The 17500-nt window shown below is 45.4% G+C and overlaps 1 protein-coding gene across 1 annotated transcript in view; it reads right to left on the bottom strand.

Annotated features, from left to right (window-relative positions):
* The window catches only part of LOC306918063 (protein Daple-like), a 94101-nt gene that overhangs the window by 49058 nt on the left and 27543 nt on the right, over positions 1 to 17500 (bottom strand). The window contains 7 exon segments of the mRNA XM_079530953.1: positions 6067 to 6208; positions 6818 to 6964; positions 8835 to 8993; positions 9321 to 9402; positions 10753 to 10964; positions 12489 to 12632; positions 15482 to 15565. Of these exon segments, the coding sequence (XP_079387079.1) occupies positions 6067 to 6208; positions 6818 to 6964; positions 8835 to 8993; positions 9321 to 9402; positions 10753 to 10964; positions 12489 to 12632; positions 15482 to 15565 (970 nt within the window).

The raw sequence follows: 17500 nt of genomic DNA, 5'->3' as shown, positions 1-17500 counted from the left end.
GTCCGTGGCTCAAATGGGTCTGAGAGGCTAAATGTCATCAGATGGTGGTCCGTGGCTCAAATGGGTCTGAGAGGCTAAATGTCATCAGATGGTGGTCTGTGGCTCAAATGGGTCTGAGAGGCTAAATGTCATCAGATGGTGGTCCGTGGCTCAGATGGGTCTGAGAGGCTAAATGTCATCAAACGGTGGTCCGTGGCTCAAATGGGTCTGAGAGGCTAAATGTCATCAGATGGTGGTCCGTGGCTCAAATGGGTCTGAGAGGCTAAATGTCATCAGATGGTGGTTCCGTGGCTCAAATGGGTCTGAGAGGCTAAATGTCATCAGATGGTGGTCCGTGGCTCAAATGGGTCTGAGAGGCTAAATGTCATCAGATGGTGGTCCGTGGCTCAAATGGGTCTGAGAGGCTAAATGTCATCAGATGGTGGTCCGTGGCTCAGATGGGTCTGAGAGGCTAAATGTCATCAGATGGTGGTCCGTGGCTCAAATGGGTCTGAGAGGCTAAATGTCATCAAATGGTGGTCCGTGGCTCAAATGGGTCTGAGAGGCTAAATGTCATCAAATGGTGGTCCGTGGCTCAGATGGGTCTGAGAGGCTAAATGTCATCAAATGGTGGTCCGTGGCTCAAATGGGTCTGAGAGGCTAAATGTCATCAGATGGTGGTCCGTGGCTCAAATGGGTCTGAGAGGCTAAATGTCATCAGATGGTGGTTCCGTGGCTCAAATGGGTCTGAGAGGCTAAATGTCATCAGATGGTGGTCCGTGGCTCAAATGGGTCTGAGAGGCTAAATGTCATCAGATGGTGGTCCGTGGCTCAAATGGGTCTGAGAGGCTAAATGTCATCAGATGGTGGTCCGTGGCTCAGATGGGTCTGAGAGGCTAAATGTCATCAGATGGTGGTCCGTGGCTCAAATGGGTCTGAGAGGCTAAATGTCATCAAATGGTGGTCCGTGGCTCAAATGGGTCTGAGAGGCTAAATGTCATCAAATGGTGGTCCGTGGCTCAGATGGGTCTGAGAGGCTAAATGTCATCAAATGGTGGTCCGTGGCTCAAATGGGTCTGAGAGGCTAAATGTCATCAGACGGTGGTCCGTGGCTCAGATGGGTCTGAGAGGCTAAATGTCATCAGACGGTGGTCCGTGGCTCAGATGGGTCTGAGAGGCTAAATGTCATCAGACGGTGGTCCGTGGCTCAGATGGGTCTGAGAGGCTAAATGTCATCAGACGGTGGTCCGTGGCTCAGATGGGTCTGAGAGGCTAAATGTCATCAGATGGTGGTCCGTGGCTCAAATGGGTCTGAGAGGCTAAATGTCATCAGATGGTGGTCCGTGGCTCAAATGGGTCTGAGAGGCTAAATGTCATCAGATGGTGGTCCGTGGCTCAAATGGGTCTGAGAGGCTAAATGTCATCAGATGGTGGTCCGTGGCTCAAATGGGTCTGAGAGGCTAAATGTCATCAGATGGTGGTCCGTGGCTCAAATGGGTCTGAGAGGCTAAATGTCATCAAATGGTGGTCCGTGGCTCAAATGGGTCTGAGAGGCTAAATGTCATCAGATGGTGGTCCGTGGCTCAAATGGGTCTGAGAGGCTAAATGTCATCAGACGGTGGTCCGTGGCTCAAATGGGTCTGAGAGGCTAAATGTCATCAGATGGTGGTCCGTGGCTCAAATGGGTCTGAGAGGCTAAATGTCATCAGATGGTGGTCCGTGGCTCAAATGGGTCTGAGAGGCTAAATGTCATGAAATGGTGGTCCGTGGCTCAAATGGGTCTGAGAGGCTAAATGTCATCAAATGGTGGTCCGTGGCTCAAATGGGTCTGAGAGGCTAAATGTCATCAGATGGTGGTCCGTGGCTCAGATGGGTCTGAGAGGCTAAATGTCATCAGATGGTGGTCCGTGGCTCAGATGGGTCTGAGAGGCTAAATGTCATCAAACGGTGGTCCGTGGCTCAGATGGGTCTGAGAGGCTAAATGTCATCAAACGGTGGTCCGTGGCTCAAATGGGTCTGAGAGGCTAAATGTCATCAGATGGTGGTCCGTGGCTCAGATGGGTCTGAGAGGCTAAATGTCATCAAATGGTGGTCCGTGGCTCAAATGGGTCTGAGAGGCTAAATGTCATCAGATGGTGGTCCGTGGCTCAGATGGGTCTGAGAGGCTAAATGTCATCAGATGGTGGTCCGTGGCTCAGATGGGTCTGAGAGGCTAAATGTCATCAAACGGTGGTCCGTGGCTCAGATGGGTCTGAGAGGCTAAATGTCATCAAACGGTGGTCCGTGGCTCAAATGGGTCTGAGAGGCTAAATGTCATCAGATGGTGGTCCGTGGCTCAGATGGGTCTGAGAGGCTAAATGTCATCAGATGGTGGTCCGTGGCTCAGATGGGTCTGAGAGGCTAAATGTCATCAGATGGTGGTCCGTGGCTCAGATGGGTCTGAGAGGCTAATTGTCATCAGATGGTGGTCCGTGGCTCAAATGGGTCTGAGAGGCTAAATGTCATCAGATGGTGGTCCGTGGCTCAGATGGGTCTGAGAGGCTAAATGTCATCAAACGGTGGTCCGTGGCTCAAATGGGTCTGAGAGGCTAAATGTCATCAGATGGTGGTCCGTGGCTCAAATGGGTCTGAGAGGCTAAATGTCATCAGATGGTGGTCCGTGGCTCAAATGGGTCTGAGAGGCTAAATGTCATCAGATGGTGGTCCGTGGCTCAAATGGGTCTGAGAGGCTAAATGTCATCAGATGGTGAATAAATAAATAATGGACCTTGATGTGAAAAGAGTTGAAAACCCACTGATCTACGTGGTCAGTTGCTCATAGTGACTCAGTCAGAGGTGAACTGATTCGTTCATAGTAACTCACAGTCAGAGGTGCGGTGGTGAGTCAGTTGCTCCAGCTCCCAGCCCAGGTGAACTGATTCGTTCATATTAACTCACAGTCAGAGGTGCGGTGGTGAGTCAGTTGCTCCAGCTCCCAGCCCAGGTGAACTGATTCGTTCATATTAACTCCCAGTCAGAGGTGCGGTGGTGAGTCAGTTGCTCCAGCTCCCAGCCCAGGTGAACTGATTCGTTCATATTAACTCACAGTCAGAGGTGCGGTGGTGAGTCAGTTGCTCCAGCTCCCAGCCCAGGTGAACTGATTCGTTCATAGTAACTCACAGTCAGAGGTGCGGTGGTGAGTCAGTTGCTCCAGCTCCCAGCCCAGGTGAACTGATTCGTTCATATTAACTCACAGTCAGAGGTGCGGTGGTGAGTCAGTTGCTCCAGCTCCCAGCCCAGGTGAACTGATTCGTTCATATTAACTCACAGTCAGAGGTGCGGTGGTGAGTCAGTTGCTCCAGCTCCCAGCCCAGGTGAACTGATTCGTTCATATTAACTCACAGTCAGAGGTGCGGTGGTGAGTCAGTTGCTCCAGCTCCCAGCCCAGGTGAACTGATTCGTTCATATTAACTCACAGTCAGAGGTGCGGTGGTGAGTCAGTTGCTCCAGCTCCCAGCCCAGGTGAACTGATTCGTTCATATTAACTCACAGTCAGAGGTGCGGTGGTGAGTCAGTTGCTCCAGCTCCCAGCCCAGGTGAACTGATTCGTTCATATTAACTCACAGTCAGAGGTGCGGTGGTGAGTCAGTTGCTCCAGCTCCCAGCCCAGGTGAACTGATTCGTTCATATTAACTCACAGTCAGAGGTGCGGTGGTGAGTCAGTTGCTCCAGCTCCCAGCCCAGGTGAACTGATTCGTTCATATTAACTCACAGTCAGAGGTGCGGTGGTGAGTCAGTTGCTCCAGCTCCCAGCCCAGGTGAACTGATTCGTTCATATTAACTCACAGTCAGAGGTGCGGTGGTGAGTCAGTTGCTCCAGCTCCCAGCCCAGGTGAACTGATTCGTTCATATTAACTCACAGTCAGAGGTGCGGTGGTGAGTCAGTTGCTCCAGCTCCCAGCCCAGGTGAACTGATTTGTTCATATTAACTCACAGTCAGAGGTGCGGTGGTGAGTCAGTTGCTCCAGCTCCCAGCCCAGGTGAACTGATTCGTTCATATTAACTCACAGTCAGAGGTGCGGTGGTGAGTCAGTTGCTCCAACTCCCAGCCCAGGTGAACTGATTCGTTCATATTAACTCACAGTCAGAGGTGCGGTGGTGAGTCAGTTGCTCCAGCTCCCAGCCCAGGTGAACTGATTTGTTCATATTAACTCACAGTCAGAGGTGCGGTGGTGAGTCAGTTGCTCCAGCTCCCAGCCCAGGTGAACTGATTCGTTCATATTAACTCACAGTCAGAGGTGCGGTGGTGAGTCAGTTGCTCCAGCTCCCAGCCCAGGTGAACTGATTCGTTCATATTAACTCACAGTCAGAGGTGCGGTGGTGAGTCAGTTGCTCCAGCTCCCAGCCCAGGTGAACTGATTCGTTCATATTAACTCACAGTCAGAGGTGCGGTGGTGAGTCAGTTGCTCCAGCTCCCAGCCCAGGTGAACTGATTCGTTCATAGTAACTCACAGTCAGAGGTGCGGTGGTGAGTCAGTTGCTCCAGCTCCCAGCCCAGGTGAACTGATTCGTTCATATTAACTCACAGTCAGAGGTGCGGTGGTGAGTCAGTTGCTCCAGCTCCCAGCCCAGGTGAACTGATTCGTTCATATTAACTCACAGTCAGAGGTGCGGTGGTGAGTCAGTTGCTCCAGCTCCCAGCCCAGGTGAACTGATTCGTTCATATTAACTCACAGTCAGAGGTGCGGTGGTGAGTCAGTTGCTCCAGCTCCCAGCCCAGGTGAACTGATTCGTTCATAGTAACTCACAGTCAGAGGTGCGGTGGTGAGTCAGTTGCTCCAGCTCCCAGCCCAGGTGAACTGATTCGTTCATATTAACTCACAGTCAGAGGTGCGGTGGTGAGTCAGTTGCTCCAGCTCCCAGCCCAGGTGAACTGATTCGTTCATATTAACTCACAGTCAGAGGTGCGGTGGTGAGTCAGTTGCTCCAGCTCCCAGCCCAGGTGAACTGATTCGTTCATATTAACTCACAGTCAGAGGTGCGGTGGTGAGTCAGTTGCTCCAGCTCCCAGCCCAGGTGAACTGATTCGTTCATATTAACTCACAGTCAGAGGTGCGGTGGTGAGTCAGTTGCTACAATTACAATTTACAATTTAGGCATTTAGCAGACGCTCTTAATCCAGAGCGACTTACAATAAGCAAGAACAAAAAGCATGGGAATACATCACATATGTAAAAAGCATTTATCGCGAAACATGCGTAAGCTAAGAACGTGACTAGAACATATCTATATAATGACACTATACATATAAACTATAACTAGAACATATCTATATAATGACACTATACATATAAACTACACATATATGCTATACTATGCTGTACATATATACTATGAAGTGCTATGACTACTATACACTATATACTATGAAGTGCTATGACTACATACAATGCACTTATTGTGCTGTCTACATGACATGCTATAAGTCTGTTTCAAATGCTATATAAGTCTAAGAAGTGCTGTCTAAGGGGGGTAGGGTAAGTGCTATGGGCCATGATGGAGTCTGAAAAGGTGGGTTTTCAGACTACGGCGGAAGATCGGGAGTGATGCTGCAGTTCTGATTGCAACGGGAAGTGCATTCCACAGTTTTGGGGCCAGAAGGGAGAAGAGTTTGGGACGTGTGGAGCGTTGTCCCGGCGTTTTTAGTGAGGGTACTTCCAGCTTCCCTGCGTTGGCTGATCTGAGTGCGCGGGAGGGTTTGTAGGGTTCAATCATGCTGGCAAGATATGGGGGAGCCATACCTTTGGTTGCTTTAAATGCCAACATCAGAGTTTTGTATTCTGTGCGGGCAGCGACCGGGAGCCAGTGCAGGGAGCGGAGCAGGGGGGAGACATGTGAGAATTTTGGCTGGTTGAAGACCAAGCGAGCTGCGGCATTTTGGATCAGTTGGAGAGGCTTCAGTGCACATGCCGGTAAGCCAGTAAGGAGCTCCCAGCCCCAGCCCAGGTGAACTGATTCGTTCATATTAACTCACAGTCAGAGGTGCGGTGGTGAGTCAGTTGCTCCAGCTCCCAGCCCAGGTGAACTGATTCGTTCATATTAACTCACAGTCAGAGGTGCGGTGGTGAGTCAGTTGCTCCAGCTCCCAGCCCAGGTGAACTGATTCGTTCATAGATTGTTTCTGGCCGATCTCCAGCATCATGTTCTCCTCGACCAGCTCCTCCAAGCGCCTCCGTTCACTGTCACGCTCCTACACACACACACACACACACACACACACACACACACACACACACACACACACACACACACACACACACACACACACACACACACACACACACACACACACACACACACACACACACACACACACACACACACACACACACACACACACAAAACATGTTCAGTTGATCATAAAACATGTTCAGTTGATCATAAAACATGTTCAGTTGATCATAAAACATGTTCAGGTGATCATAAAACATGTTCAGTTGGATGGGTCAGTGAGTGAATGAGTGAATGAATGAATAAGTGAATGAATTAATAAGTGAATGAATGAGTGAGTGAGTGACTGAATGAATGAATGGATAAGTGAATGAATTAATGAATGAATGAGTGAATAAGTGAATGGATAAGTGAATGAATGAATGAATGAATGAATGAATGAATGAATGAATGAATGGATGAATGAACAAGTGAATGAATGAATGAATGAATGAATAAGTGAATGAATGAATGCATGCATGAATGAATAAGTGAATGAATTAATTAATTAATTAATGAGTGAATGAATTAATGAATTAATGAATAAGTGAATGAATGAATGAATGAATAAATTAATACTAATCAGAACCATTTCCAGGTCGTGCAGCTTGGCTCTCAGCAGCAGGTTGTCTTTCTCTATAGAGTGTAGTTTGTCAGAGCGTCCTCTAGAGGCCGCCAGCTGCTCCTCTAGGAGAACCTTGGTCTCATGGAGGGTTACGTTGTCCTCACGGAGCTCCTAGAACACACACACACACACACACACACACACACACACACACACACACACACACACACACACACACACACACACACACACACACACACACACACACACACACACACACACACACACACACACACACACACACACACACACACACAATTCATGTAGGGCTCCGGTCCTGATCACCCCTATATCTCCATATATGGAGCTGGCCTGACATCACTGGCCTGACATCACTGCATAGACTCCATATGTGGGCATGCCTGACACAGAACTCCATATATGGGCGTAAAAGGGACACAGACATAGAAACTGGGCGGGGCGTGCATTTCCAACTTGCATCGTTCCAAGTAGGCCATATTAAAATAAGTCCAAGACGTGGGAGGGGATTGGCTGAGATAAGATGCATACACAGCGCCCCCCCACCACATCAGGACATTGTGGTACTGCAGCTAAAATCGCTTTAGAAGCCAGACAGAAACGCCATGGACTGGTTCTATCAGAGTTAAACAGTAGGGGGCAGTATCGTACTGGTTCTATCAGAGTTAACAGTAGGGGGCAGTATCGTACTGGTTCTATCAGAGTTAAACAGCAGGGGGCAGTATCGTACTGGTTCTATCAGAGTTAACAGTAGAGGGCAGTATCGTACTGGTTCTATCAGAGTTAACAGTAGGGGGCAGTATCGTACTGGTTCTATCAGAGTTGACAGTAGAGGGCAGTATCGTACTGGTTCTATCAGAGTTAAACAGTAGGGGGCAGTATCGTACTGGTTCTATCAGAGTTAAACAGTAGGGGGCAGTATCGTACTGGTTCTATCAGAGTTAACAGTAGGGGGCAGTATCGTACTGGTTCTATCAGAGTTGACAGTAGAGAGCAGTATCGTACTGGTTCTATCAGAGTTAACAGTAGAGGGCAGTATCGTACTGGTTCTATCAGAGTTAACAGTAGAGGGCAGTATCGTACTGGTTCTATCAGAGGTAACAGTAGGGGGCAGTATCGTACTGGTTCTATCAGAGTTAACAGTACGGGGCAGTATCGTACTGGTTCTATCAGAGTTAAACAGTAGGGGGCAGTATCGTACTGGTTCTATCAGAGGGTGATTTAGACTCAAACCATTAGAAATATACGTTTGAGGGACATGAACTATATGATATTAAATATTAAAAACAGATTTAAAATGCATGTGGTAGTTATTTAAACAGTAGGGGGCAGTATTGTACCTAACTTTATATTAGTGTAGTAACAGTATTCTAACACTAGGGGCCACCATCGTACCTCTACCTCTACCTCTTTGTGGCAGCGGTGGCCGAACGTATAGCGGAGCGGTCTTGATACCGGAAGGTCGCCAGTTCGAATCAGCGGTCCGACACGTTAAAATTACCACCGCTGAAGTGCCCTTGAACAAGGCATTGAACCACTACGATGAAATGTGTTCTATGAGCAGGGCCTGGCTGGAAACAAGTTCTTGAGCTTAGCCCAGATACCCTGGGTAAATATAGTAATCATTTAATTTAATTTCTACTCGTGTCTTGTAGAAGTGTAGTAACAGTATTAACCACTAGGGGTCAGTGTCGTACCTCTACTCGTGTCTTGTAGAAGTGTAGTAACAGTATTAACCACTAGGGGTCAGTGTCGTACCTCTACTCGTGTCTTGTAGAAGTGTAGTAACAGTATTAACCACTAGAGGCCAGTGTCGTACCTCTACTCGTGTCTTGTAGAAGTGTAGTAACATTATTAACCACTAGGGGTCAGTATCGTACCTCTACTCGTGTCTTGTAGAAGTGTAGTAACAGTATTAACCACTAGAGGCCAGTGTCGTACCTCTACTCGTGTCTTGTAGAAGTGTAGTAACAGTATTAACCACTAGGGGTCAGTATCGTACCTCTACTCGTGTCTTGTAGAAGTGAACGTCGTTCAGTCTCTCCTTACAGCGGCTCAGTTCCGTCTCCAGTCGGTCGACTCGAGACGCTCTCTCTCTCAGAGCGTCCACCTCGTCACGATACGCACGCACCGACCGCGCCTCCACCGTGAGAGACTGGTTCTGTCGCGCACACACACACACACACACACACACACACACACACACACACACACACACACACACACACACACACACACACACACACACACACACACACACACACACACACACACACACACACACACACACACACACACACGCACGCACACGCACACACACAGAGTAGTTGTTTATTAAACCCTTTAGACCTGAAGCAGATTCTAATTTTTCAAAAACAGCGGATCTACAAGCTCATAGCGGATCTACAAGCTCATAGCGGATCTACAAGCTCATAGCGCGGCACTCTGTGCCGCGCTATGAGCTTGCTATAAAGGGTTAAATAGTAACCTCGTGTTTGAGTCGTAGTAACTCCTGTTCAAAACGTTCACACTCGTGTTTAGAATCCATCAGTTGTTCTGTCTTCTCCTCCCTGTGGACACACACACACACACACACACACACACACACACACACACACACACACACACACACACACACACACACACACACACACACACACACACACACACACACACACACACACACACACACACACACACACACACACACACACACACACACACACACAGAGATACAGAGTTACCACATTGAGGGGTCAGACCAGAGCCATAGAGTAGACAGAGTTACCACATTGAGGGGTCAGACCAGAGCCATAGAGATACAGAGTTACCACATTGAGGGGTCAGACCAGAGCCATAGAGTAGACAGAGTTACCACATTGAGGGGTCAGACCAGAGCCATAGAGATACAGAGTTACCGCATTGAGGGGTCAGAAAACGGAGCGCTCGAGCGCTGTTCATGCAGCCTGGATGGAGAGGGACAAGCTGGAGTTGGAAATACATTTTTTTCAACGAGGGCGGCGCAAATAAGAGCTATTTTAAGCATGTGTGCAACATGAAAACTGTTTTAAAGTATTGTACAGTAACAACTAAAGTCTCTTTAATGTTTATGTTGTACTATTACTATAAAACAATCTAAAATAAAGGGATTTAAGATCATTAAAGTTGGGCTGCCTGAGTCCAATGCATTTCTGCCAACTTCCGGGCCAGGACTTTGTCACTCTTCACCAATAGAAGTCTATGTAGGAGAGCCTCCATTGGACTGAAGCCAATAGAAGTCTATGTAGGAGAGCCTCCATTGGACTGAAGCCAATATAAGTCTATGTAGGAGAGCCTCCATTGGACTGAAGCCAATAGAAGTCTATGTAGGAGAGCCTCCATTGGACTGAAGCCAATAGAAGTCTATGTAGGAGAGCCTCCATTGGACTGAAGCCAATAGAAGTCTATGTAGGAGAGCCTCCATTGGACTGAAGCCAATAGAAGTCTATGTAGGAGAGCCTCCATTGGACTGAAGCCAATAGAAGTCTATGTAGGAGAGCCTCCATTGGACTGAAGCCAATAGAAGTCTATGTAGGAGAGCCTCCATTGGACTGAAGCCAATAGAAGTCTATGTAGGAGAGCCTCCATTGGACTGAAGCCAATAGAAGTCTATGTAGGAGAGCCTCCATTGGACTGAAGCCAATAGAAGTCTATGTAGGAGAGCCTCCATTGGACTGAAGCCAATATAAGTCTATGTAGGAGAGCCTCCATTGGACTGAAGCCCCATGAAGTGAACAGAGTTTTCGTAACTTTGTGGCTCTAATAGGGCCATCACGTGTCACGTGACAGTGAATAGCCAATCACAGATCACAGATTACAGTAATATTACGTACAGTTCCTGTCGGTATCTCCTCAGTACAGAGTACAGATTAAATACGTACAGTTCCTGTCGGTATCTCCGTAGTTTAGACTTGGTGTCGGCCAACTCCACAGACAGATGCTGCTTCTCCTCTTTAGTCAGTGGCACCGCCCCCTGGTGGCCGCCGGCTGCACTGCGCTCCGGGCTGCCCAGACCCAGGTTGAGGTTCCTGCATCCTTCCTGAGGCTGTTGGCTGACCAGGTAGTCTCTGTCCTGAGTGATCTCTGCTATTACCTATAAATATGATTAATATATACATTATATACATTAAAGACATGATTAAATGCATTTGATACAGACTTATAGCATGTTATGTAGACAGCACAATAATTGCATTGTATGTAGTCATAGCACTTCATAGTATATATGTACAGCATAGTATAGCATATATGTATAGTGTACAGTGTCATTATATAGATATGTTCTAGCTACGTTCTTAGCTTACGCATGTTTCTTGATAAATGCTTTTTATATATGTGATGTATTCCCATGCTTTTGTTCTTGCTAAATGTAAGTCGCTCTGGATTAAGAGAGTCTGCTAAATGCCTAAATTGTAATTGTAAACACAGCCCAGAGCATGGCTCGATGTCCTGTTTGGTCATCATAACGCGACGGCCTCGTCACCAGGTCCGCCATAAATCCGCTCTTTCTCTTTAATTATTAAACAACGGCGAATTAAACAAAAAGTGGGTTTAGCGTAATAAGCAGCACCACAACATGGAGTATGAAGCTAAACTGTTCCTTTCAATTTCTACCAAATGTACGATTATGAATATTTGTAAAACCTTACATGTATGAATGCACCCAGAGGGGCGCCACGATAAAATGAGGCATAATGTTAGACCTGAGGACGATTCAATAAATGTCTTCTAAATCCTGACCTCATGTTTCTACAGTTGGAGGCCATCGATATTGTCCTTTTCTTTTTGCTGAGGTTTGCGTGATCTGCGCAAAAGGACAGTTAACCCATTTTGGGCGGGAACCCCTTTTGGTGTTTTAAACATTATGTTATAATTTAGCTATTGAAAAATAGCAGATCTACAAGCTCATAGCGCGCCACCGAGTGGCGCGCTACGAGCTTGTAGGTCTGCTATTTTTGAAAAATTGTGAAAATATTTATTTCAGAAAACTGGAGGATTTTTAAAAATTTTGAGGTCGGGCCTAAATGGGTCAAATGATAAGGGACAATATCGGTGGCACCCAACTGTATGTCGTTTTCAAACATTTTCAGGTCAAGGACCCCCAGAATTATATGTAATTGGCCAATCTGAAAATATATAGTTCCAGGGACTCCCCCAGAAGCTTAATTCCACGACCGCATACATCGGTATCGGTTGATATCGGTTCATCAGTATACATCGGTATCGGTATCATACATCGGTATCGGTTGATATCGGTTCATCAGTATACATCGGTATCATACATCGGTATCGGTTGATATTGGTTCATCAGTATCGAAAATTAGGAGTCGGACAATATGGGGATATCGGCCAAAACAAAAGTAAATATCAGAATCCTGAGTTATCTCTGCTATAATGTTTAAATACACTAGGCAGCAGTGGATCAGCGGTAGAGTGGCCGGATGGGAACCGTGAGGTTCCCGGTTCGATCCCTGTGGGCTCCCCCAGAGTGTCCTTGAGCAAGACGCTGAACCCCTGATGTGCAGGTTGGTGCCTTGCATGGTTTCCTCTGTCATTGGTGTGTGAATGTGTGCGTGCGTGCGTGTGTGTGTGCGCGTGCGTGTGTGTGCGTGTGTACCTCGTTAGCCTTGTCTCTCTGGTCAATCAGTTGCCGTAGCGACACGGCCATGTTGCGCGACATGGGGTCCAGCACTTCCTGTGCAAGCTCCGCCCCTTCCTCTAGCCACGACAAGTCAAGGACATTCAGCTGGTTGTGTGTTACCTGGAACGCACACGCGCACGCACACACACACACACACACACACACACACACACACACACACACACACACACACACACACACACACACACACACACACACACACACACGCAAACACACAAGGAAATTTCGTCAATTACATATACATATACATAGGAACATTACCTCTAATCTTCCCGACACTAAAACATATCGTCATTACGTCACCATCAAAAACCAATTACATTCTGGCATTGGGTCCTTCAATCCATATCTTTATTACGTCATCATTGAGAGCTAGTGATCATTGAGAGCTACCTATACCAGTTATACCCTGACGTCATTTGCTGGGACGGTGCATACGCATCAAGAGTAACCACAGTATACCGCTAATCAACTTACAAATTACATACATATACATAGGAACATTACCTCTAATCCTCCCGACACTAAAACATATCGTCATTACGTCACCATCTAAAACCAGTTACATTCTGGCATTGGCTAGTTATCATTGAGAGCTAGTTATCATTGAGAGCTAGTTATCATTGAGAGCTAGTTATCATTGAGAGCTAGTTATCATTGAGAGCTAGTTATCATTGAGAGCTAGTTATCATTGAGAGCTAGTTATCATTGAGAGCTAGTTATCATTGAGAGCTAGTTATCATTGAGAGCTAGTTATCATTGAGAGCTAGTTATCATTGAGAGCTAGTTATCATTGAGAGCTAGTTATCATTGAGAGCTAGTTATCATTGAGAGCTAGTTATCATTGAGAGCTAGTTATCATTGAGAGCTAGTTATCATTGAGAGCTAGTTATTGAGAGCTAGTTATCATTGAGAGCTAGTTATCATTGAGAGCTAGTTATTGAGAGCTAGTTATCATTGAGAGCTAGTTATCATTGAGAGCTAGTTATCATTGAGAGCTAGTTATCATTGAGAGCTAGTTATCATTGAGAGCTAGTTATCATTGAGAGCTAGTTATCATTGAGAGCTAGTTATCATTGAGAGCTAGTTATCATTGAGAGCTAGTTATTGAGAGCTAGTTATCATTGAGAGCTAGTTATCATTGAGAGCTAGTTATTGAGAGCTAGTTATCATTGAGAGCTAGTTATCATTGAGAGCTAGTTATCATTGAGAGCTAGTTATCATTGAGAGCTAGTTATCATTGAGAGCTAGTTCTCATTGAGAGCTAGTTATCATTGAGAGCTAGCTATCATTGAGAGCTAGTTATCATTGAGAGCTAGTTATCATTGAGAGCTAGTTATCATTGAGAGCTAGTTATCATTGAGAGCTAGTTATCATTGAGAGCTAGTTATCATTGAGAGCTAGTTCTCATTGAGAGCTAGTTATCATTGAGAGCTAGCTATCATTGAGAGCTAGTTATCATTGAGAGCTAGTTATCATTGAGAGCTAGTTATCATTGAGAGCTAGCTATCATTGAGAGCTAGTAATCATTGAGAGCTAGTTCTCATTGAGAGCTAGTTATCATTGAGAGCTAGCTATCATTGAGAGCTAGTTATCATTGAGAGCTAGTTATCATTGAGAGCTAGTTATCATTGAGAGCTAGTTATCATTGAGAGCTAGTTATTGAGAGCTAGTTATCATTGAGAGCTAGTTATCATTGAGAGCTAGTTATCATTGAGAGCTAGTAATCATTGAGAGCTAGCTATCATTGAGAGCTAGTTATCATTGAGAGCTAGCTATCATTGAGAGCTAGTTATCATTGAGAGCTAGTTATCATTGAGAGCTAGTTATCATTGAGAGCTAGCTATACCAGTTATACCCTCTTCCACTTCTTCTAATATGATACTAGGAGATTTAAATGATCACCTGAATAGCGAGAAAGATGGAAGTATAAAGACCTTCATGTCCAGATTAGGCTTTAAACAATTGATCATAAATCCAACTACAGATTACGGAAGTATTTTAGATCATGTATATTTTAACAAATGTGAAGATATTATTACAGAAATTGAAATTAGAGACACCTATTACTCTGACCATGATTTAGTATTAATATCACTACAGTCCAAGATTAAGTCAATTTAATTATTAATTAATTATACTGTATACGTGATAACATATTTTATTTCAGTTTATATACCTTTTTTTTCATCGGATATCTGTTATGATTTGAACATGAATTACAATATATTCAGGAATGACAGAGAATATGATACAGGTGGGGGAGTGATGTTTGTTATAAAAGAAGATATTTCCATTAAAATAATTCAAAATGAAATCAAGATATTAGAAAGAATAGAACACGTATGCATACATGCAAAAGATAAAGATCTATATATCATTCTTATGTACAGATCACCTAAAACTGACCTTTCGAAATTAAAGACATTTCTCGAAAACTTGATAAAGTATCTATACCCTCTTCGACTTCTTCTATTATGATACTAGGAGATTTAAATGATGACCTGCATAGCGAGAAAGATGGAAGTATATCTGTTATGATTTATTTTTCTTTGAGAAACTAAAAAGAGATCCAGGACTGTTCTAAATCGATAGAACTGTATTTTTTTTTATAGATAGAAAGTTCTACACTACTTCATAATACTACTTTTTTACGTGCAAAAAGTAGGTACGTAGCAAATAACTAAACCTAATAATTCAATATTTCAATCGTTCTTTCAAAGAGAAGCTGAGATTTGACAGTTTGTAGCGGTCGACAGTACTTGCGCCAAGTAGGCACTCGATAGAGTGCAGTTCTAGGTTATTTTTTGCAGTCAGTTTGTATTGGTGGTGGGGAGGGGGGCGGGGCGGGGGTCCCGAGACATGGCCAAAGCATTTCCGGGGGTCCCCAGAGGGGGTCCGCAGACAAAAACGTTGAGAACGCCTGCTGTAAATAAATAAATATGTACCTCCTGGATGTGAGAGACGATGACAGCCTGAGTCTCGATGTCCAACAACTTGATCTTCTCAATCATCTCCTCCTTACGCTCACACTGGACGCACACACACACGCACGCACGCACGCACGCACGCACGCACGCACGCACGCACGCACGCACGCACGCACGCACGCACGCACGCACGCACGCACGCACGCACGCACGCACGCACGCACACACGCACGCACGCACGCATGCACGCATGCACACACACACACGCACACACGCACGCACGCATGCACACACACACACACACACACGCATGCACACACGCACGCACGCACGCACGCACACACGCACGCATGCACACACGCACGCACACACGCACGCACGCACGCACGCACGCACACATGCACACACGCACGCACGCACGCACGCACACACGCACACACACACACAGACACGCACACGCGCACACATACAGACAGACAGACAGACAGACAAATCAGATGAAGTTTAGTTTATAAATGTATTTAGCACAAAAACACATCAATGATCCAAAATAGTGTGCAAGGAAAGGAAGAAGCCAACTGGCTGATTTATCCTTTCCTTAATGATGAGGTCGTTAATTAAACAGATTTAGAGTTCAATAAAAACAATACAAAACAATACAAGTTGACAAAGGAAGCAGCTGTGTGTAATAAAGACATTAAAACACAGAACATGCACAAGAAAGGGGAGTAGACAATACAACAACAACACTAAATAAAATATATAAACACATCAAACTAAATCATGTTGACTGGAAGAATGAGATATTGCTTTAGATGTTTCTTGAATATTGGCAATGATAATGAGGCCTTAAGTGAGACATTTGAATGATATATGAATATGATGTCGTTAGGTGCAGTGGGCCACTGCAACCACCAGGTGGTGGTGTTGGATAACAGAAGTCCACTCCACCAGATCTAAAGTCCCAACACCAGCTCTGACCAGGCAGTTTTTGAGTGGTGCAACCACTCCAAGGAACAGCAATGTCCGTGTTAAACTGTTAACCTATTAACCTATTAACCTATGTGTGTGTTAACCTATGTGTGTGACTATGAGTACCAGTAGGGGCAAAAGTGGCGCTGTTGTGCCAGAAACAGAGAGAGAGAGATAGTGCTGCACAGTTGTCTGCTAATTAGAGAGAGATAGAGAGAGAGACAGAGAGAGAGAGAGACAGAGACAGAGACAGAGACAGAGACAGAGAGAGAGAGAGAGAGAGAGAGAGAGAGAGAGAGGGGGGGGGATTTTATAAAATATAAGGTTTTCTCCATTTCCTGAAAAAAATATTACATTTCCTGAAAAATGAACATATTGGAGTTAGGTGGTTTCTTCCCGACAGCAGAGAAATGATTAAATTAAAAAAAAGTGTGTTTTGTTTTTTTCACAGAATCAAAGGTTTTCTGCTCATGATTCACCAGGAAAGAGATGAATTAATTCTAGTCTTTTTAGACCTGAGGACGATTCTAAAAAAAAATGTCTTCTAAATTCTAAAAGTTTTCTGAAAAACCTCATGTTTCTGTCAGTGTGGTTCTCCACCTTTTTCATGTCAAGGACCCGCAGAATGATCTGTATTTGGGCCGCCGACCCCCCCCATCTGAAAACATGTTGTTCCAGGTAGGAAAACAATGAAAATAGCTGATCTACACGTTGTGAGGTTGTACACCTGTTACTCACGTTGTGAGGTTGTACATCTGTTACTCACGTTGTGAGGTTGTACATCTGTTACTCACGTTGTGAGGTTGTACATCTGTTACTCACGTTGTGAGGTTGTACATCTGTTACTCACGTTGTGAGGTTGTACATCTGTTACTCACGTTGTGAGGTTGTACATCTGTTACTCACGTCGTGAGGTTGTACATCTGTTACTCACGTCGTGAGGTTGTACATCTGTTACTCACGTTGTGAGGTTGTACATCTGTTACTCACGTCGTGAGGTTGTACATCTGTTACTCACGTTGTGAGGTTGTACACCTGTTACTCACGTTGTGAGGTTGTACATCT

This window comes from Electrona antarctica (genome assembly GCF_951216825.1).
Source record: "Electrona antarctica genome assembly, contig: scaffold_64, whole genome shotgun sequence".
NCBI lineage: Eukaryota > Metazoa > Chordata > Actinopteri > Myctophiformes > Myctophidae > Electrona > Electrona antarctica.
Note: the sequence above shows the minus strand (reverse complement) of the source record. Positions and strands in the feature narration are given on the sequence as shown.